This window comes from Schistocerca serialis, chromosome 4 (genome assembly GCF_023864345.2).
Source record: "Schistocerca serialis cubense isolate TAMUIC-IGC-003099 chromosome 4, iqSchSeri2.2, whole genome shotgun sequence".
In the NCBI taxonomy this organism is placed as follows: Eukaryota; Metazoa; Arthropoda; class Insecta; order Orthoptera; family Acrididae; genus Schistocerca; species Schistocerca serialis.
Genome location: NC_064641.1, coordinates 747,395,796 through 747,419,634, shown reverse-complemented (window position 1 = coordinate 747,419,634; position 23,839 = coordinate 747,395,796). Strand labels below are relative to the sequence as shown.

General features: G+C 38.1%; 1 protein-coding gene across 2 annotated transcripts in view; it reads left to right on the top strand.

The window, feature by feature from the left end:
• LOC126473279 (elongator complex protein 2) overlaps nt 1–23,839 on the top strand; it is an 82,638-nt gene that overhangs the window by 12,439 nt on the left and 46,360 nt on the right. For both annotated transcript variants that reach the window (XM_050100234.1, XM_050100233.1), the window contains exons 5-7: nt 1,388–1,614; nt 7,735–7,887; nt 23,628–23,820. In XM_050100234.1, coding sequence (XP_049956191.1) covers nt 1,388–1,614; nt 7,735–7,887; nt 23,628–23,820 — 573 coding nt within the window. The remainder of the gene's footprint in view (nt 1–1,387; nt 1,615–7,734; nt 7,888–23,627; nt 23,821–23,839) is intronic.

Below are 23,839 nucleotides of genomic sequence, written 5' to 3'. Positions count from 1 at the left end.
AGGTAAGTGAAATCGCTGAACAAAAAAACAATTGACTGACCAGTTGGTTGTTAAAAACAGTCACTTGTCCTATCACTAAGGTGAGAACCATGCTAGAGGTGGGGTGTGTGCTGCATGATCAGTGCTGGAGGAATGACTGCCGTGACTTCATCTTCTGTTATAAAGCTTTAGCTATTCACATTGCTTCTGTCAGAGAAGGATCTGGTTTCTCAGTGCATGTTATCTCCCTCCTTAATCTGGAGTAAGACGCTATAGTATCCTTAATTAGAGAGACAGCTTAGTTCTGCCTGTGCAGACATTCAGAATTACAATTCCAACGTAATTTGTGTAGGTTGGTGGCCAGTCTGAATTAGATTTATTGTGGCCCCAGTTTTGATGCAGTATCGTGCTTATTTATTTAAAAAAATATTTTTGTAATAAAGGAAATATTGTAAGCAATTTGCCCCCCCCCCCCCCCCCCCCAGGATTCATTAATGTTTCTAGTTTCTCTGTGTTAGATGGTACAGTTCAGGATTTCCTGGCAAGAACATTACATTTTGTCTTTCCCTGTCAGAAATTGGCAAACCAAAAAATGTAACCACAATCATTAGCGGTAAGCATCCCACCGTTCACTTGGTTCATTAAAGGGTGGAAAATACGTAGATATGTGTGGCATGGGAGACATACCTGTTGCATTTGCTAATGCATGTATGGTCCATAACTTTATGGCTATTGGCTCTTGATAACTCCATGTAGTTGGCATCAGCTCTTCTTGCAATTGCTCCGTGATTGAAAACCCACGCTCTCGCCTAATAACAAAAATGTTGAAGTCTGGTTTGCACATGCCACAGGTTCTGCATCATTGCCATTATATACGTGATGTACACACACAATCAGTGGAGATTTGTATCAATTTATTGGACAAATAGATATATATTACAGAGTGCTCCCCAGAGTGTGTAGTGGTGCCACAGCAGTCGACAGTAATGTTGTGTGAGATACTCGGTTTCCATAGTGACATAGCACAGCTACAGATAGCAAAACTCAAAGCTTCTGTGTCACAGGTGTTATATATTTCTTGTATTTCAAGCAGTTTTAATTTAGACATGGGAATGTGTTATAAATTTTGCCATGTTAGTTTCAATAATTACATTAGAAAAAAAAAGAGCTTAACTGAAATTTCTCCATAATTTATCACTGACAACAGTTGAAGGAAAATGTAACAGTGAGTCAGATGCCTGAAGAAAGAGTGAAAATTTTGCAGGGACACAGTTTTGTGTACGGCTTAAAAGATTATTTTATTTGTGTTACAAAGGTCTGTTTCATAACATTTTATACCATCTTAGATGTTATATTACAGGTTAAGTGTTCGTAATAATGGGCTTCTGTACAAGATGCTTTGTTACAGAAAGTAAAAATCATCAGCCATTGCGAATGCTTTCGTCATCCCTTGACAAGACTATGGTTTTGTGGGCATTTGATGCACAGTCTGGTTTGTGGACAGAGGAAGTTCGAGTTGGAGAACTGGGTGGAAACTCCCTTGGATTCTATGGAGGCATGTTTGGACCGGAGGGCCGTAGCATTATGGGTCATGGTTATCAAGGTGCATTTCACATATGGCATCAGTCAGAAGAGGTATGTGCTGCTTTCCTGATATCTTCATTGTTTTTTTGTATGTGTGTTGGTCTTTTAGCTGCTCCAACTTATCCATATTGAAGGGGGTAATCATCATAAACGTCAGAACAAATTATTAAAAGTTTGAGTAATGTATAATGGTGTTTTAGGAAAACTGGTCTAAAAATAATTCTGCTCTAATTTAGGTGGGAAATTATGTTGTGTGAAGTCAAATGACAGAGGGATCATTCCATGAAATTTCAGTTCCTTTCTCTATGTGTCTCAGTGTTAATTACTTTTATATTTTAGTATGTCACAATACATACAGCAAAAATTGCCTGGTTTGTGGTGAAATATATGTTTTGTTATATTATGTTAAATGTTATGATTAAAAGTGGTTTAAATATTTAGTGCAAAGCTAAGAAAAAAGTCCAACTTCCTCTGAAACCAATAAATGACAGTGATTTTCTCTAGCTTCACATTAAACAAAACTAACATTAGAGAACATTTCTTTCAGAGCAGATGAGCCATTTTTTGCTACATCACACCAGGAAGGAAAATTTTAATAAGTAATAGTATCAGTTATGTTATTTTGATACTTTTCCTGTTCTGTTCCAGGGGAAATTTAAGAAATGTAGAAAATTGGTGTCAAATCATGATTTATGTGGTAGGAAAGTTCAGGTAGAACAAAAATGTTTTAGGAGTAAAGGAGCCCACTCACCAAATAGTATAATAAGCATTTAGTTAACCTTCCAAGAAGTCACTGCAGTAATGTGACAATATGCTCCTACTTTATCGTTTCGCCAATGAAGACTTTGATCAAAAGTCTCTTACCGGCCTTTTTTTTACAGCTCCGTGTTAAGTTGCATAATTTTATGTACCCAGGTGCTTTAGGGTGCTATCACTACTTGGCACTGGGGTTTAGTTATTGAGAGCTTCATTTCTTCAGAAGTTTTATGTCTCCTGAACATGAAGCAGAGCGTATTATGAGGCCATTGTCTGCTACCTATACCTCATTAATTCCTCTTTCCATTGAAGACAGTGCAATTCGCAATAAAAATTTTACTTCTTAATCAGGATGCATGCAGCATATCATGCAATACTCTTAACAGGAAGCTGCTGAAGTGAACATTAACGGGGTACTGTACCACCAACTGGTAGTATTTCAAATATGCAAAAATTCTCCCTCCAGCCCGCGTGCCCCTATCTCCACCACAACCGTTAAAACAGTCAGCCTGCCACAACAGAGACACAAGAGTGCAAGTGTATTGAAGCGCAGTCATCAAAGCAGGCCAACTTGGGTTTCCGCAAGCCTGGCAAGCTTCACAGGACCCATTCAGCCTGTTGCACATGACAACAGTTAGTACCTTCAACCCAGCATGACTAGCCAACTATACGTTTGCATAGGTGGTTTCACTGCAGCTCATTTATCATAATGATGAGAGCAGCAAAATGAGCAAACTACACTTAAAGGGGAGTGAGAAGAAATTAAGAATTGGGGAGTGTATACCAGTCATGAATCACAACCCAAGTCCAGCAGGGGAAAAGTTTTCATGTGTTTGAGGCCGCTTCAAAAAATTGGTAGGTGTCTCACAATCTAAATTGTGTAAATAATTACTGAACACTTATGCATGACCCTTGAGTATGTTATGACATGTCTGTAAATTTGACCAACAGTTTCCTCATTCCATAAATATTTTAAAAGAGGACAAAGACAAGCAGCTGACAAGGGTATGGAAATGTATGCTAAGGAGTTGAAGCCATTTAGCAATACATTGGATTTCTAAATTTAGTGCTAATATCAATTGAAGTGGAAATATATGGCTCAGTGGATATTAACAACCATATTGGGATGGTGTGCAACATAGTGTGAAGAAAGCTTACATTAGAATGATAGAAAAGTTTCTTCTTTCTGACACGTTCTTTTTAGATTAACATAATATGAAAAATGAACTTTGTTTTGCTAAAATGCATTTGGGGAATTTAGAATCAACTATTTTGGTCACTTAGAATGAATTCAGCAAACTTGCAATGTACACAGCCTGGAAATGTAATTAAAAACAGTAGAACTTGTGCCTTGTTTGGCTGAAACACACTAAGGTTACAGAAACTCGACTTCAAAAATCTTAGTTTAGTTGGTGTTGCAGTATAATAGACATCTTCATGTTCTTAGGTGCAAAGGATCTTGACTTTCAGAGATGGTTTTGCGCACTACAGAAAACATATACTAGAGGTGACTTGATGATGGTAGGAACTAACAACAGAACAGCCAGCACTAGTTGAAAGAAGGTGACATTGCAAAGAAAACCATTCAGATCGAAATAAGCAAACAAGTCCGGAATATGCTGAGAAGGAAAAACAGGACCAATAAAATACACTATTTTCTGACTTACAAATATGTAAAATGAATATATATTGAGCCTCATCTTGTGATACTCGGATGAAATAAGATTTTTCATTTGCTTCCAAACTGCTCATAACACTACAAGGAAAGTATACAGAACAAACTGCTACATAGTGTAGCGCAGTGGTAAGACAGACAGGCAGGCAAGCAAGATACCTGTTGCATGCTTGGATTGGGCATAGCTTGGCTTGGATGGGGGTAAAGCAGCTTGCCCATTCAGCTGGTAACATGTGGCAGCTTGTCTGCCTGGCTAACAGGCAAGCATGGGTAAGTTACAGGTGGAATGTGTACATCTCTGCTGTATTTGCAAAGTGTGATGTGTTGCAATGATAATTCCCACCTAAGTGTATCAGAGAAGTGGGTGTTAGAGGGAAGGGCTCAGATGTCATGGGTTGTCAAGCCCCCTATTGAAATTCTACATGTTGTGCTTAGCCATGTGTTCTGCCACAAGGTGGTCTACTCTGCTTTTGTCTGCAGTTTGGCAGCAACCATTTGTTCTGGTGAATAGCTAGTTGGTGGTTGTGCTCACATAAATGATGTGCAGAAATTGCAGCAGAACTGGTACGTGACGTAACAGTTTTTACAGATGGTCCTGCCTGTAATAGGGTAGGATAAGCCTTAACAGGAGTGGAGAAGAGTATGTTTGGATGGACTTGCACGTGGACTTTCCATGGGAACATTACGCATGTGGCAAGGGTGTGAGATTAGACAGAGCATAAGGGTGGACTAGATTATTACATAAGAGGGTTGGAACTTAAATAGTGGCAACTATTTACTCGCAACCAATTCAAAAGAGTTAAATGTTTGCACCTGTTGTGGTCCTTCAAAGTGGTCACCAGTGTCGTGTAGAACCCATTGCCAGCAATGTGGAAGGTGTAGTGTACCGTTATCAGAACCTGTTCTGTTGATGGTGTGAATGGAGTGGTCTACTGCCTGCCGAATCTCTGGAACAGTTCTGAAATGAATGCCATGAAGTGTTTCCTTCGTCTTCATAATCAAATTAGTCACAAGGACTTAAGTCTGGGGAGTATGGTGGATGGTACAGTACTTCCCAGTCCCATCGACTGAACAGAGCAGCCACAGCTTGCGCTGTATGTGCAAAATGATAGTTGCGTTGCGCAGAAAGTGTCGCCACTTCTTTTGCAAAGCTGGTCGCAGGTGATGCTCCAAAAATGAACAGTAATGCTGTGCATTGACGGTCTGCTGTGGAGGAACGTAATGAGTTGTGAGAGAAATTATTCAAAAGCAAAAATGTTCTGACCAGCTGTAAATAAGAAAGTAAATAAACATAATTGTGTTTTGTAAATGTATCATTTTTGTACCTTCCCTAATGGAGGGTTTTCAGACCCATTGCATATGAACATTTTGTTATGTTTGATGTCAAGAATAAATCCCAAGAGTTTCTGACATGTTTTTATAGTGCCCATATCCTGTGGAATGGTGTGTCAGTGTTCGGGCCAGCAAATTGCAGCTAATTATGTTAATTACAGTTTACAGAAGAGAACTGACATGTGTGACTGAGATTAGCAAATTACCTCTATGATTCCAGCCTATGTATTGATGGCTATTCTGGAAATAAGATATTTGGTAAATATAAATGCAGAGGGTACTTTGAATGGGGGCCAATGCAAAAAATTAAAAAAGTAAATACAATATTTCATTTTACTACTGCGTCAAAAAGAATGGAACACATCTAACGTAGGCAGAAGTGCATACAGATATCTCCTGTATATAGGAGAGACTTTAAAACCAAAATTCTGTAATTCGTCAGATGGTTTGATCCACTACCTGACTCGCCATTGTCCATATGGAGCACATCTGTATACATAATAGATAAATGATATTTGCAGTTGTGACAGTGCGGGCACTTAGGGACGTATATTATGGGACTGTGCTCTATGCCGCTATACTGTGTTTTGCGACAGGCGTTGAGGAATGAGTTTACCTGGTCCTTCTGCCTTTACACTGCTGCCCAGTATCCAAGAATGCCAAGGAGACATTAATAAGAAAGTCAGCTATGTGACAGGATATTGCCTTCCCTGCCGGTCAACATTTTAGACTTATGAGTAGATGGTAACTGAAGTTGGCAAGTACCAAAGAAAGTTGATTGAGAGACTGTTTATTACAGAAATGCACATGATTTCAGAAATGTGGCAGTGTGAGCAACTTTTTTTAAAAAAGTGATTTTGTGAATTTTGTAATCAATTACTACAATAGGAACACTGTCAAAATGTCATTCTGTGGTCAAGTAATCTGGCAGGCAGTGAGTGTTTACCAGGGTAGATAATTTATCAAATAGTGAAAAACAGTCATGTGCAGCTTTAAATAGATTGGTTCCAAAAGGAAATGTTGAGTTTAATAAGTGAACTAATGAGGGAGGGCTAATTTAGCAGATGGTAAAAAGCAATCAATGTACAGTTTCAAATAGGTTAATTCCAAAAGGAAATGTTGGCTTTAGTAAGTGAACTAATGAGGGAGTTACTGTAGTGACAGTAGTCACAATAGCAGTGGTAGAAGCACTATTACTAATAGCTGGATAGTGGTGTAAATCTGCCTGCAACTCAAAATGTCATTGTGGGAAGTAGTGCCACAGAGTCTTTTATTATATCAAAAGTAAAACTCACCAAAGAAAACTGTAACTACAAAGAGACACAATAACTGGCCAGTGCTCACCTTCAGGAGGTGAAGTTCCAAGTACTACCTATAGACACAAAAACCTCCTAGCTTTTGGAACCATTTGCTTATTCATCAGGAAGGGGAATAGATTGGGGAAGGTTGGAAAGGAGGAGCAGGTCACTCACACCCCAGGTTGCTATGGACCTACCAGTCCTGAGAGACAAAAGAAAAATGAAATGGGACATGAACAGTGCAGTTTAGGAGAAAAGAGGAAAAGTAGAAGTAAAACCCAAACAGAAAATGAGAAAAGGAAAGATGATGATAAAAAGTAAATAATTGAGTGGTGATGATAACAGAGGTTAAGTCCTGGAGAATGGTGGAATGTACTTTCCCATTCCTAAGTTCCAGGAAATTAGTACTTGGCGGCATAATCCAAATGATGTGTATGGCGTAGAAGGCAGTCAGATCCCTTGAGTAATTCTGAAGAGCATGCCCAGCAGATCTGTACTTTGTGTCATCCAGGCAACCAGTTCTGTGTTAGTTCATGTGCTGAGCCCTGTTTAGTGGTAATCTTCCTATGTAAAAGGCCGTGTGCTGAAGGCATATTAGTTGGCAAACAACATGTGTGGTTTTGGATGTTGTTCTGTCTTTGATATTATAGGATTTACCAGTGGAGGATATGAAGTGAGTGGTAATGAGTAGTTGCAAAGGGCAGGATTTTATGTGCGTCTGTTGACTGGACTCGAATTTTGCCTCCTGAAGCTAAGTACTGGTAATCTATTCTATCTCCTCGTAATTTTAAAGTATCTTGTTAAATGGATGGGACAGTTATTATTCATCATGTTTCTAGCCTTCTGCTTTTTTGGTGATCTGTGTAACTCAAGTGAATTGCAATGTATTAGATAGAACTTTTTCCAGAGAGAAATGGGATGTATAAAATTATTTGTAAGTCTTGTGCTTCTTTCACTCCTCCTCATACTTATAGTTAATATTTCATGCCTGAACCCTTATAACTATGTCTATATTACATTGCTTGTTCATAGAAAAAGAATGTTAACAGTTAGCAAGCTGAATTCCACAGGAAAACTGACATTATTCACTTCACCATTTTTATTTTGTAGGGTAGAAATGAATGGCTACCAAGAACAGCAGCTGGAGGACACTTTGGCCCTGTGGTTGACTTACAGTGGGAACCAAGAGGTCAGTTCCTACTTACTGTCAGTACAGACCAGACCACTCGGTTGCATGCTCCTTGGGATCGTGATAACAAGGAGGTTTGTGTTTTTCTGTTTCTCGTATTTGTTTTATGTCTGAGCAGTACGTATCTACTTATTCTTAGAATGTCATCCTGCTTGTTATGTACGTATAGCAGTTAAGTAACCAAGTACATTGATAAGTGGGAAAACTTCGATGTAATTACAGTACTATTTGTTTGACGTCTTGACTGAATATTGTGTTTGGTGCAATATTAGTTTCATGACTTAAATAGTTCATGTGAATTTACCAGTTAGGAACCTCTGACAGTAATATTGTTGCACTCTACATTCATTAAGAATTTAATTTAACTAAGATTTTTCCGTTTCTTTTATTTTCTTATTGCGCGCGCAATAAAACTTGAATTACAATAACCATAGAGTAACAGACTTGTTTTTTTTGTTAAATTCCAAACAATAATAATGCTATTATGCCAACATTATCACAGCAAACACTTTACAAACATATGCAAATAGTAATTTGTCATGTTTCCCTATCACCCACTTCTCAGTAACATAGTTTGAGGACTTCAACTAATCATGCTGGAAATCAAATTTCATGGCCAGATCTTGTTGTTCTTCTTCTTCTTCTTGGTTTTTCAACCTCTGTAGAGTCTGGTTGTTGGTCCTGGACTGAGGGTTCAACTGGGCTGTCTTCAGGCTGGTTAGCATTCTCATTCATCAGGTATGTGGGTTTCAATTGATCAGTGGAGGTATTCCAAAAAAATTTGGAGTCCTTTCACTTCATGTGGGCCTTCAGGTGGAGGCTCTAATGCCTTCTTCACTTGGCCAGCCTTTGCAGTACATGTGTTGAGTTTCATAGGTCATTATGTATGAATGGTGTTCGTTTTACTTTGTGGTGATATTGTACAAGTTTCATATGATTCATATACCATTTCACTTGTGACACAAATTGAAGTAAGTCTGCATCACTTTTTGTGCCGTACTGTTGAAAGGGAGAGGGGGCGGGGGGGATAATCAACTGTTATCATGATGGACAAGCCATAAACAGTTTCTGCAGTTGTAGCTTTAGTGTTTTCTTTTATGGAGCATTGAAGACCAAGAGGATTACAGGCATCAGTGGAGTCCATCTAGCAGTTGTGTGGGCACAGATGACTGATTTAAGTGTTCGACGAAATCTCTCATTTTTTGCATTTGATTGAGGATAATCTGCTGTAGTTTGGATCTGATTACAGCCACACATTTTTGAAATTACTTGGAATATCTCCATGATTGGTCGCTGTTTGTATGGTGTTCCAAATCTTATGATCCAACAACTGAAAAATGCTCATGCTATTGCTTTGCTTTTATGTCTCAAAGAGGTGCTACCTTTTCCCAGTTTGTAACTCTCAATGCATGTTAAAAAATAAGCATATTCGTTAAAAGGAGGCATTGGTCATATGTGAAGATGAATTATTTTGAAGCATTTATCATTCATAGAAAGGTGTCCTAATGGGGCATAAACATTCATGGTACTTTGTTTTCCTGACAAGCAGTGCATTTTTTCACCCAGTTTCAGACGTAATTTTTTTTATATTGATTCAGACATACCTTGATGGGATCATGTTTACAGTCATCTTAATGTCTGGATGAGACGAATTATGATAGTTTTGGAACATAGGGTATCTAAATACTTCAGTAATATAAGAGTATAATTTGTGTTGACCCATCACACCACAATTGTTTCCCTCAATGTGTCAAATAGTATTTTAATGTAAGCAATGCATGATGGATGCACTGTATTAGATGAAGCTCATCATCATCATCTTCGTATGCTTCAGCTGTATATTCATAGTTAATTAGAAATAATTCTTCAGGTCATGATAAATTGTCAACAAAATTTTCTTTACTAGATACATGTCACAAATGTGTAGTAAATTGTTAAATATATTGGAGATAACGTAATTGGATTGGCATTACTCTCTCATTCTTTTGCTTAAATGGATATGTTAGAGGAACATGGTCCATGTAATTAATGAAGTCAACTTCCTTCTAACAGATACTTGAAATATTTGGCAGTCATGTATGTACTAAGCAGCTGTCTGTCATATGTGGAATACTTCTTTTGTGCCATTGTGAACGTTGGGGGAGGGGGGGGGGGGGGAAATCCAGTCAGTCTCCACTCTTAATGTGCCACTGTTGTAGTGTACGACCTGCTGCAGAATTTTATGCCTCCACAAATAATCCAAGTTGATTGCACAAACCAGGACATGTCAAAAGCTTGTCATTTGCAATATCTTCTCTGCATTTTTTGGAACTGAGTGGTTGTTTCTTCTGTACAGTCAATACGTGTTTGGTCTGTTGAGTTGAATCTTCTATGTAATCATCCAGCAAAACTTGCTTTTCAGCAGCATGTTCCAAAAGCCAGTGATAGAAATGTATGATTCCTAAAAAATGCTCTTGAGTTCACGAACTGTTTTGTGTTGTGTTTGTAGTTCATTATTGTCATATCCTTTTGTGGATATGGCTTTGTTCCTGCAGATGTAATTAAATATCGCAAGAATGTTAGCTATTGTGCTCCAAACACTGATTTCCTACGTGTTACAAGATATATTTATTCAGCTGTTTAAAGAATGAATTTTGATGCTTGGCATGTTGCTCTGGAGATTCAGATGCTATTAAAATATAATCGAAATGCAAGAAATGGAAATCTTGTTTTGTTGCAACTTCACGTGTAAACCTCTGAAATGTACTAGGCGCATTATGAAGTCCAAAGAGCGTGTAATTAAATCCATAAAGACCAAAAGATGTAATAATAGCTGATTTTGGTTTATCTTTTTTGGCTAATGAAATTTGGTAATATTCTTTCAGTAGCCCAGTCTTTGAGAATATCTTTTCACTTTGAAGCATAAAATTTACTTCATCAACTCTTGGAATTGGATACCAGCCTGGGAGAGTCCTGTCATTCAGATGGTGATAATCTCCAAAAACTCGCCATTGACCGTTTGGCTTCACACAAGTTGTAGTGGACTACCCCATTGTGATTGTGATGAACCTATGTATATTTAACAGAAACTGAACTTCATTTTTAGCAAATTGCAATTTATGTGGGTCAAATCAACAAGTACACTGATGGACCACTAGACATAGTGATGTAATGATGCACTTACTGCTTCAACACCTTTGGTACTGTGGATGGTTTTCTCAGCTCAAAAAATTTCTCCGAATGTTTGGAAAACTGGCATGTTGCATAGAGTGAGCCTAATGTGCCTTTAGCATTCACAATGATTTATTCATCATGTCAAAAGTACAGAAATATAAAATATACGTATATATAAGTGTTGACATAATTTTACACAAAAGAAGACCAAAAATTGGACACTTCACGTGCATTTGGTGTAGCTCTCATAAGGTCTTGCATGGTGCAGGTGGCTGGTGATGAGGAATAATGAAGGAAATGGCCGTTAGTTTGTTCAGTGCCACACTGGCAAAGAACTGAGGCCATAGAGAAACCACTAGTCTGCAGATTGGTCTGGCATCTCATTGTGTTTGATTGTAATCTATTGAGAGACCTCCATATTAACCACTTCTCCGAATGTCCAGGGGGAAGTTCTTCCTTTGGAGCCATCCATTCTCCCACATACTGACATTTCTCCCGCCATCGCAAGATCCTTGCCACATGTGGATTCTTGGTGAGAGCCTCAGTAGTTGTCAAGAAGCTCTTTCTTGATTTCAGCCTACGATGTGCGGGCTGACAACCATATAGTGGATGGGCTTCCTTGTTGTGGCCTTACTTTTCTCATATCTCGCAGCTACCTCACGTCTGATTTCAGGAGGAGCTATGCCAGCGAGGCAATGGAGTTTGTCCACGGAAGTAAGTCTTAAGCAACGCGTGATAATCCAGCAAGACTCATTTAGAGCAACATCTATGTTCCTGGCATGACTGGACTTGTACCATACCGAACATGCATATTCAGCAGTGGAATAACATAGAGCAAGCACGCTTGAGCGCACAGTGCATGGATTAGCACCCCATGATGTACCTGTCAATTTTCGCACTTTATTTCTGTCTGCCACTTTCTGTTTGGTGTTTAGGCAATGCTTTTTATATGTTGGAGCATGATCCAGAGTTACTCCAAGATATTTGGGAGTAGGGTTATGTTTGAGTATGATGCTGCCCCAGGATATATTTTAGGATCTATTTGCCTGTTGATTCTCCAGGTGGACAGCGCAGGTCTGAGTCTTGGCAGGATTAGGTTTCAAGTAATTCCCATGATAGTAAACATTGAATTCTTCCAAAGATTTTGATAGTGTGTCTTTTACAGTGTCAAAACAGTCAGCCTGAATAGTGATAGCACAGTCATCAGCATAAATAAAGCTTGGAGTTCCTTCAGGGATAGGTTGATCATCACTACAGATGTTGAATAATAGCGGTGCAAGCCGCAATGCCTTGTGGTAGCCCATTTTTCTGAGTTCTCCATTTACTTTTCTTACCCTGAAATTCGACAAAAAATCTGCAGTTCTGGAGAAGGTTTCTAATATAGCACATTAGTGTGAAGTCTTTAGTTATATCATAAACTTTATTCAGAAGGAGCCAATGGTTCATCGTATCATATGCCGCAGATAGATCGATAAAGACAGCACCTCTAATGAGCTGTTTCTCATATCTCTCTTCGATAGTTGTGTTCAGTTTAATATTTGAGACATGCAACTTTTCCCTTCTCTGAAACCTGCTTGCTGTGGTATTAGAAGAGGCTCCACCTTTCTAATCATTCTCTGAAGAATGAGTCTCTCCAGTATTTTGTAGAGGTGGCAGAGTAAGGAGATAGGTTTATAATTTTTGGGATCTTTCCTATCCTTTCCTGTTTTCAGTATGGAAATTACTCTTGCTTTTCGCCATACTTTAGGAATCTTCAATTCTCGAATACAGTTGTTCATAAACTCCAGTAACCAAAACATTGTAGCAGGACCAAAATTCTTGATTTGTTCAGCTCTAATGTCATCCAGTCCTGCTGCTTTTCCCAATTTACATTTATTCAGGGCCGAATTCAATTCTTCAAGAGAGAAAGAATGATTAACTGTTGGAAAGGTTTTGCATAATTGTATTTGTGTGTGTTTGTAGTTCTTGTTCTTGTTGATGCTCACATTCTGACTGCTAGTGCATAGAGTTTATTTTGTGAGTGCAGCTGTTTATGTTAGTCTTCTTTACAGTAGTAGTATTCTCTGAATTTTTTTGTTGCATGTGAAAAGTCAGCCATTGTAAAGAAAGCCAGTTATTATAATTAATAAAATAAGTTCATACACAGCATTATTAATCTCTCTTAGCAAACCTCCACTATGCACATCAGGTTATGTGCCCAGTCATTGCTCAGTTTGCGTGAGGAAAAACTTTTAGTATCCCAACTCTGACGTGTTTGGACGAAAAGAAGAGAGAAGAAATCTGCAATGGCTGAAGAAATATCTTCAAAATACATCTCAGATCTGGACGTGAAGAATTGTCAGACATGGAAATTCCAGATAACTGCAATTTTAAAGGCTTATGGAATTTTTGTTGTTGTAATTCGTACTCGAGGTCAACCTAATGAAAACGGCAATGCCGGCTTGAAAGCATGGACAAAAGGAAGTGCAAAAGGTATGTTTCTGATTTCCACGTCAATAGACAATACACAACTGCAAAGCCTGTTGGTTTGTGAGACAGCCCACGATATATGGATCAAGTTGAGATCAATACATGAGCAATGGTTAGAAGCCAGCAAACTAACAATAACTCACTGTTTTCATGAATGTTGGATGAATGCAAATGATTGTGTAGTTGCACATGTAGCTAAAGTTGAAAATCTAGCATTACAACTTGGAAATGTTGGAGAAAAGGTTTCAGATGTAGCTGTAATGGCAGAACTCATTGCATCTTTACCATCAAAATACAACGCATTTAAAACAGCTTGGGACAGTGTGCCAGCTCGACAACAAAACTTGGAAACCTTGACGGAACATCTTATTGAAGAAGAATCCCAGTTATATATGAGTGACGAAGAAATTGGTGCATTTTCAGTGATGTCCATCTACAGACAAAAGGAAAAAGAAAGATATCCTGATAAAACCAAAAGTTCACAAGAACGAAAAACGAGATCAGATGTCGAGTGTTTTTACTGCAAGAAGCATGGTCATATAGCTCGCGAGTGCCAGTAGAAAAAGTGAGACACAGGGAAACGTAAGAGTGGTGAAAATAAATCCGGGTGTGCATTTATTGTGTCAGCAGATAATGTGTTGAGTTGTCAGAAAGTCTAGAAAGACGTACGCTAAGTGGTTTGAATGTGATCAGTAAGATGTGTGGCTGTTGAACAGTGGTGCATTGTGTCACATGAATTTTCGTCGGGAATGGTTTTCAAAGTTCTGTCCAGTTTCTGGGGAGCATTCGTTACTGGGTAATGATAAAGAATGCCAAGTTGCTCGTGTTGGTACTATTTTTGTCAGCAAAGAAGTTAGCGCCAAATGGGTGAGGAACATCTCGAAAATGTTTTGTATGTACTAGGTATCAAAAAGAACTTGTTTAGTGTCGGAGTATGCATGTCGAAAAGAAAATCATTGCAGCTTTCAAAGAACAACAATACGTGACGGAAAGACTGTAGCTGAAGGTGTGAAGGAAGAGAACAATATTTATAGGATGTGTTTCATGACAGAATCCACACTAGGGAGTGAAGTTAATGTTGCAGTGACTGATCTGAAACAGTGGCATGAACGGTTAGGACATGTCAGCACACAAACAATTCAACAGATATCAGCATGATTTTTGTGTGAATCATGCCAGCTAGGCAAGGCACATTGACTGAAGTTCAGCAACAAAGAGACAAATGTTCAACAAAACCGTGGGAATTTATTCATTCAGACGTGTGTAGGCCAATGTCAATTGAATCAATTGTTGGTTCAAAGATGATGATACAGAGTTGTTTATTTTTTAAGACACAAATCCGATGTTATTGATCGGTTTTGTGAATTTAGTAATCTTTATGTCGAGCATGTTTGGTCAGAATGTTGACACATTATATATGGACAGTGGCACTGAATACATTAATTATGGTATGAAACAGTCTCTGAGGAATCACGGAATTCAGGTAGAAACAACTGCTCCATACACGCCAGAACAGAACGGTCATTCTGAGAGGGACAGTTGCACAATGTCGAAAGTACGTGCGCTATATTGGAAGCCAAAAACTAGAAGTTTTTATGGGCAGAGGCTGTTAACACTGATGTATACATATTAAATAGAGTTGCAACAAAACACAATTTGGAGCAAACTCCATATGAGTTGTGGAATGTACGAAAACCATATGTTGGACATCTTCGAGGGGTTGGGTCAGATGCCTTTGCTCATGTACCAAAACAATTTCACAGCAAGTTTGATGCTAGATCCAGAAAAGGTGTACTTTTTGGTTATCAAGGAGAATCAACAAATTATCGACTTTATGATCCCACTAGTCACAAAGTATTTGTATTGAGGAATGTCACATTCAATGAGGTTAGCAGCAGCTCAGTGTCTGCACAACAAGAAGTTGACACATACTTAAATTTCAAAACTGATGAAGAACAAGATATCGTGGATTGGCACAAGGAAGTTACTGGTGAACCAGTGCAAGCACAGGAAGAGATGGAAATTTCAGGAAATGATGTAAGTAAGGCTAAACTGGAAACTGAAGAGCAACCTACCAAAGGGCAGTCGATGCACCTGTGAGATCGTTCTATCATCCGCAAGCCAGCAAGATATGAAGCTGATTTTGCTCAGTATAATAATCCTTACAGATTCAAAGAAGCAATTTCTGGTCCTGACTCAAAACACTGGAAAAAAGCGATTGCAGAGGAAGTGGAAGCTCATGAAGACAACAAAACCTGAAAGATACTTCCTAGAACTAATAGTCAGAGAGTTATTGACTCAAAAAGGATGTTCAGGTTTTATTTGACACAGATGGTAAGATAACTTGGTACAAAGCACGGCTGTGCACAAGAAGTTTCAAACAGAAGTATGGTGTTAACTACAATGAGATTTTTTCACCAGTGATACGACATGATTCACTCAGTTTTCTTGGCAGTTTTCACTTTGCTCAGTGTTTCTGTATGGAAGGCTTGAAGAAGTAGTTTACATGGACATACCTGAGGGAGTGGTGGCTAAAACAGAGAAACCTGTAGTTTGCTTCAGAAATCACTGTATGGACTTAAGCCAGCTCCTCGGTGTTGGAGCAATAAATTTATAGACTTTCTTTCATGTTGTAGTTGTCAAGTAACTGATGCTGATCCATGTTTATTCAGTGGTGTAATCAGTGGTGATGTTACCTTGTTAGAATTATTTGTAGATTATGGTCTTATTGCATCAAAGTCAGTTGAAGAAATTCATAAAGTTGGTACATCACTAAAAGATATCTTTCAAATCACTGTCGGTGTAGGTCATTGGAAGTGGAAATTGAGCGAGATTGTTTGGGAAACACCAGTATACGAGAAGAGTAATTGAGAAATTTGGAATGTCTGAAGAAAAGGTTTAAGTGTCCCTGCTGATCCTCATGTGAGTCTGTTACCTAACGATGAAGAGTTCAGTGATGAAAAAAATACCATATCATGAAGCGGTTGGATCTCTTATGTTTTTGTCAGCTATCTCTCAACCAGATATTTTATTTGCAGTGAACAGTGTGAGCAGATTTTTGAACAGCCATACTAATGCGCATTGGCAAGCAGTGAAAAGAATTTACAGGTACTTACTTGAAACACCAGATTACGGTATGGAGTACTCAAACAGCGGGAGAAAAATGCAACTGGTTGGTTTTTCTGGTGCTGAATATGCAGGTGATCTTACATCGTGGAAGTCAACAACAGGATTTGTATTTCTTTTGGCTGGTGGTCCTGTAACCTGTACTTCTCAGGGGCAAAAGGTTGTTGCTGCAAGTAAAACTGAATCTGAATATGTAGCTGCTGCTAAGGATGCAATTTGGCTGAGAAAATTACTAGGTGGTCTGGGAATCAAGTTTCAAGAACCAACTACTTTACAAATCGACCACCAGAGTGCAATCAAGTTATTGAAAAATCATGAATATCACAAACGCACCAAACATGTAGATGTACACTTTCATTTCTTACGTGGTAAAGTGCAGTGTAAAGAGATAACAGTTTTTTACGTGTGTACCAAAGAACAACTTGCTGATATGTTGACAAAAGCATTAACCAAAGAAAAAATTGTATATTTGCACTCAAAGCTCAATGTTGTTAATTGGTAAATGCAATCACTTAAACAGTGGGAGTGTTGGAAAGGTTTTGCATAATTGCAGTTGTGTGTGTTTGCAGTTCTTGTTCTTGTTGATGCTCACATTCTGACCACTAGTGCGTAGAGTTTATTTATGTGAGTGCAGCTGTTTGTGTTTGTCTTCTTTGCAGAGGAAGTATTTTTTGAATTTTTTTGTTGCTTGTGAAAAGTCAGCCATTGTAAAGAAAGCCAGTTATTTAATTAATAAAATAAGTTCATACACAGCTTTATTAATCTCTCACAGCAAACCTCCACTATCTGCATCATTTACCTCTGCTGAAATGTTTAATTTGGTGATGTATATCAACTTTTTGTTTTTGAGATCAATGAGTAAACCATAATGATAAAGGGAATTAGCCCCAATATGCCTTTTGACATGTCTTCTACAATGAATGGCAGTTCAAAATAGCATTTGAGCCCTAAATCAATGGTTAACAGCTTTGAACTGTAATTTTTATCTCTGATCGATTTGCAGCATAAGATTGAAGTTGGAGTCTTAACTTCCTTGCCATTTGAAACTGGTATGACAGACCTGCACTGCTATCTACCAGAAAATATCTTCCACAATTTTGATCTGTAACAATTAGGTGATACTGGCAGTTCGATGTGGGTAGTAGGGTAAAACTCTATTTCAACTTGCCGCAGAAAATGGTGGACTGCATGTTGAACATGTTTTGCGCTAGTCACATGGAAATTAATAATCTGATTTGATTTTGATTGATGCTTTTTATGCTGTTTTTGGCCTCAGGGCAATTGAAAGCTGTTTTTCCCCATTTGATGTGATATGACCTTGCCGTGGTGGATTGGCTTATGTAACTAACAGTATGACACCTGTACACCCATGCACGCTGAGTAGTACGGTTTGTTTAATGTCAAACTTACACCTTAGGCATTGTTGTATGATTCATTTGTCATTTGTAGTCGACCACTATTAAATTATGATGCTTACAGTGCCATCTATTGCTACATTTTGTAACTATTTATTTTTCTTCTGCCATACATTTTCCCCCCTTCTCTGATAATATTCCATTGCAATTTGACATCATTATGACCAGTGGTTTTATTTCTACAATGGTTTGAAAGTTTAACTATCACCATCCTGTACTACAGGTGTTAAGTCAGAAGAATTTAACGCATGTGGGTCTATGGTAACTGGTGGAAGATCTCAAATCAAAAACTCCAGAAAACAAGACAAAAACTTCTGGTTAAAATTTTATGCTCACTTACATGAAATGAAGGAAGGCAAGCTCACAAAGAAAATTCTCAACGTTGCTCAATCGATGAGGAACTGAAACAAAAAAAATACCTACAGGAGATTAGAATATGTGAAGAATTATTTTGAGGTAAAACAAAATTTAGTACCATAACTAACAGTCAAAAATTTGCTGAGAAGTCTTCTTGACAAGCTAGAGGATGGTCTGAATATGGAGGAAGAAACACAGTGAACAGATGAAGAAATATGGACAGAAAGAGAGGAAATGAAATGCTACATAAGTTCAGACATAACTTGGGTAAAATGAGAAAATTGAAAGGAGACCACATTACAAATGTGGCATTTGAAGGTAAAAGCTAAACAAATAATTCTAATCAGGTGTGCTTAGGTGAAATTCTGTTCATGCCTTCCCACTCCAACAGTGTTACACAACATGCATAAGTTGCGTAAAACATGGATTCTGTGTGTGTGAACATTGATTGTAACCATAGAGGCATTAGACTTAAGTACCAAAGGTTATGTCAAGTAAGCATAATAAAGTATACTCATTTGAAAATTAAAAAAAAAAAATTGTAATAAAATCTTCTAAAAATTGTAGAGTCCACCTGCAGCTGCTAATCCTTGTTTAATGTGAAATCAAGGCACAGCCAGTTTTGTGATAGTGAATTGCATCTTTAAGTTTAATCTACAACAACATATATATGGATTAGAGGCTTTTAAGTGAAAAAACTAATGGTGCGAACTATGAAGAAGATATAAAAGTGGTCACTTTGCTGGATTACATTAAGGCATTAAACCAAAGTGTTGTCCCAATATTCAATAAGGCACATATCTTGACACCATCAAATGCAGTAGATGTTGAAAGATCCAACAGTAATCTTAGATAATTATGGGTCATCATTGGGGAGCATTCTAATTTGGAATTGGAAAAATAACATGAATAAGCAGAACAACACAAAAGTATGGCATCAGAATCCGGTAAATATAGTACAGTAGCAACTTACCAGTGTTGGACTCCTATTAGTACTTAGAAAAAATAGCTATCTGGACTGCAATGAAGAAACGGTAACATTGTGTGAAGATGCAGTTAAGTCATAGCAGAAACTGACACAAGCTGTGAGCTGCACCTACCGTCAGAGTGCTATTGGGTGCTGGTAGAGGGCATGATTGTTGTGTAAGAACATAGTACCTTATTTTTTAAAGATTGGGAATTGTTTCACAGATGAAATTGTCAGTTGAAGATAAAGTCTACAATAACATGCGTTTGTTGCTTGTCATTGGTAACATTGCTAAAGCTTTTAACACAGTGGAAAAACTCTGTATATTGTGCTTACTTTTTTTAGTTTTTTGTACAAATTCTACTAATTAAAAATTAAAACTAATTAAATTGTGAGTTACTGAAATTGGGATTTCTGTCCCAGGAACAACTAGGTTAAATTAGATTAACGAATATGATTGTGTAGTAAATTATGAAAATAGCTGACGTTGAAAATGGAATCGTGCTAGATACAATGTATGATAAAACTAGGTGAGTGTGAACAAAAAGTCAAAATGCAGCGAATATAAGATACTGCCGTTGTTATTGCAAATGGGATACTCATAGAGGAGGCCATAAAAAATCTAAATTCGAGAGAGTGGCTCTGTGTCTCAGATCCAGAGAAAGTTTCAGTATGTAACTTCCATTGTATTTTGTGTTTTGGTTTTCATTTACCTAGTTTTAGTATAAATTTTTACATAGCCCTTGTCAGTTTTATCTATTTCCCTAATTTATCTCACATTTGTAATCATTAACCTAATTTAACCTAGTTGTTCCTGGAACTGAAAGCCCATTTTAATCAGTCTTATTTTTATCAAATTTAATTCTTAATTAGTAGTATTTGTACAAAAAAAGAAAGCACACTACACAGAATTTTTCCACTGTGTTAAAAGTGTTAGCAATTTTACCAACGAAAAGCAACACCTGTTGTTGTACTATAACTGCCAATCTTCGATTGGCCAATTCATTTGTAAAATGACTCCCAATCTTCAAAAAAGAAGATACTTTGGTCTTATACAACCCACACAACCCCTATCGACATACAGTCGCGTGACAAGTACAGCCCACTGCTTGTGTTAATTTCCGCTATGACTTAAATTAGCAGCTGCGGCTGCACACAGTGTTATCATTTCATCATTGCATATGAGATAGCTGTTCCTCCAAGTACTATCCTCCTTGTCAGTGTTTTCCCCATATTCCTTTCCTCTCCCATTCTGTGCAGAACCATCTCATTCCTTACCTTATCAGTCCACCTCCACCTAATTTTCAACATTTGTTTGTAGCACCACATCTCTAGTGCTTCGATTCTCTTGTGTTTCAGTTTTCCCATAGTCAAAGGTTGACAGATCCTATGAATGTGTCTTGATTTTTCTTTATCAACTGCAATGCTAGAAAGCCTCTCGGGTGCTTTTACCTTTCCTAAAGCCAAACGGATTTCATCCGTCACATATTTGGTTTTCTTTTCCTTTCTTCTGTATACTATTCTTGTCATTAACTTGGATGCATGAGCTGTTAATGTGATAGTGTGTTAGTTCTCACACTTTTCAGCTCTTGTTGTCTTTGGAATTGTGTGGATAGTATGTTTCTGAAAGTTTATGGTGTATCGCCAGACTCACATGTTTTATACACAAATGTGAATAGTCATATTGTTGCCACTTCATCCCAATGTTTTGGAACTTATGATGGAATGTAATCTTTCTCTTCTGGCTTATTTGATCTTAAAGTCTTCCAGAGCTCTTCTAAGTTCTGATTCTAATACTTGATTTTGTGTCTCTTCTGAATTGACTCCTGTTTTTTCTTCTGTCACATCAGACAAACTTTCCTCCTTGTAAAGGCCCTCCATGTACTCTTTCCACCTATACTCTCTCCCCTCTGCATTTAACAGTGGGATTCCCATTGCATTCTTAAAGTTGGCACCTTTGCTTTAAATTTCACCAAAGGTTGTGTTGACTTTCTCATCTGCTACGTCAGTCCTTCTGACAATCATTTCTTTTTCGATTTTTTCATATTTTTCATGTAGTTATCTTGCATTTTCTTTTTGTTTCATTCCTCAGTGACTTGTTTTTCTATATTCCTGAATTTCTGTGAACATTTTTGTACTTCCTTCTTTCGCTGATCCACTGAAGTATTTCTTCTGTTACTCATGGTTTCTTCATAGTTACCTTCTTTGTACCTGTGTTTCTCTTTTCCAACTTCTGTGATTACCCTTTTTAGAAATGTCCATTCCTCTTCAATTGTACTGCCTACTGAGCTATTCCTTATTGCAGTACCTATAATGTTAGAGAACTTCAACCATATCTAGTCATTCCTTAGTACTTCTGTATCTCACTTCTTTACGTATTGATTCTTCCTGACTAATCTCTTAAACTTCAGCCCGTTCTTCATCACTACTACATTGCATCTGTGTCTGTATCTGCTTGTGGGTACACCTTACAGTCTAGTATCTGATTTTGGAATCTCTATCTGACCATGGTGTAATCTAACTGAAATCTTCCTGTATCTCTCATTCTTTTAGAAATATACTTCCTCTGCTTGGGAATCTTGAATAGAGTATTTACTGTTCCTAACTGAAATTTATTGCAGGACTTAATTAGTCTTTCTCCTCTCTCATTTTCTTCTATTCCTTCCCCTACAAATGCATTCCAGTCCCCCTTGACTATAAGATTTTCATGTCTCTTTATGAACTGCATTATCCTTTCAATATCCTCATAAGTTTTCTCTAGCTTGCTATCTTCAGCTTGTGACTTTGGCATGTATACATGAACTATTGTTGCTGGTGTTGGTTTGGTGTCGATTCTTGTGAGAACAACCCTTTCACTGTGTTGTTCACAGTAACACACTCTCTGCCCTACCTTCCTATTCATAATAAATCCTTCTCCCGTTACACCATTTTCTGCTGCTGTTGATGTTACCCTATACTCATCGACCAGAAATGTTAGTCTTCTTTCCATTTCACTTCACTGACCATCACTATATCTAGATTGAGCCTTTGGATTTCGCTTTCCGTATTTTATAGCTTCTTTACCACATTCAGGCTTCTGACAATCCACAGCCCGACCCATACAACACTGTCCTTTTGTTGGTTATTCAGTCTGTTTCTCATGGTCACCTCCCCTTTAGCAGATCCAAATGGCGGGCTGTTCTGGAATCTTTTGCCCGCGGAAAGATCATCATGACACTTTTTCAATTACAGGCCGCTTGTACTGAGCGAGGTGGCCCATTGGTTAGCACACTGGACTCGCATTCAGGAGGACGACAGTTCAATTCTGCGTCCGGCCATCCTGATTTAGGTTTTCTGTGATTTCCCTAAATCACTCCACGCAAATGCCAGGATGGTTCCTTTGAAAGGGTATGGCCGACTTCCTTCCCCCATCCTTCCCTAATCCGATGAGACCGATGATCTTGCTGTTTGGTCTCTTCCCCAAAATAACCCAACCCAACCCAACTCAGGCCACATGTCCTGTGGGTACACATTATGTGTATTTAATGCAGTGGTTTACATAGCCTTTTGCATCCTCATGCTGTTGATAAGTACTGATTCTTCAGCCTTTAGGAGCAGTTTCCCCATCCCAAGGGCAACAGAGTGCCATGAACCTCTGTCCACTCCTCCCCTCTCTTTGAAAAGGTCATTGGCAGAATGAGGATAACTTCTTATACCAGGAGCGTTTGGCTGCCAATGCTAATTATTATCCAAAATTTAAGTGGTGGCAGGATTCGAACCTGGGACCGAGGATGTTTCAATTACTAATCAAAGATGCTACCCCTTAGCACTGACCCTAGACCACTTACACACTCTATTTTTCAGGCCCAAATTAGAATGTCCCTCAGTGATGACCCATAATTATCTCAGATTATTGATGGATCTTCCAACATTCATTGCATTTGATGATACCAGGCTATATGCCATAGAGAACACTGGGAGATTGTATTGGTTTAAGGTCTTAATGTAATCCAGGCAAGTGACTACTTTTCAATCTCCTTCATAGTAGGCTCTATTTATCTTTTCACTTAACATTTCTAATTCAAATATATGTTGTTGCAGATTTAACCTGAAGATGTGATTAATTATCCCGAAACCAGTTGTACCTTGATTTCACAATAAATGAGGATCAACAGCTACAGGCTGACTCCACAGTTTTGTAGCCTAGATGATTTTGCCACAATTTTTTTTTGGGAAGAATTTTTAAGCGTGCATAGATTAAGCTGTGGTTTTCCACACTGAAAAATTGTGTGTTAAAGCATACTGAGATAGTTATTTTTCTAATATATGATTTGTTTCTGGTTTACAGATAACCTGGCATGAACTCGCAAGACCACAAGTACATGGCTATGATATGTCATGTCTTGCAATTCTTTCAAGGTATTGCTTTGCATCTGGATCAGAGGAGAAGGTTGTAAGAACGTTTAAGGCCCCCAGTAATTTTGTAACTAATTTTCAGTCCATATGTAATGTGCGAGAAGATAGCACAGAATTTGCAGAAGGTACATAAACTTAATTTTC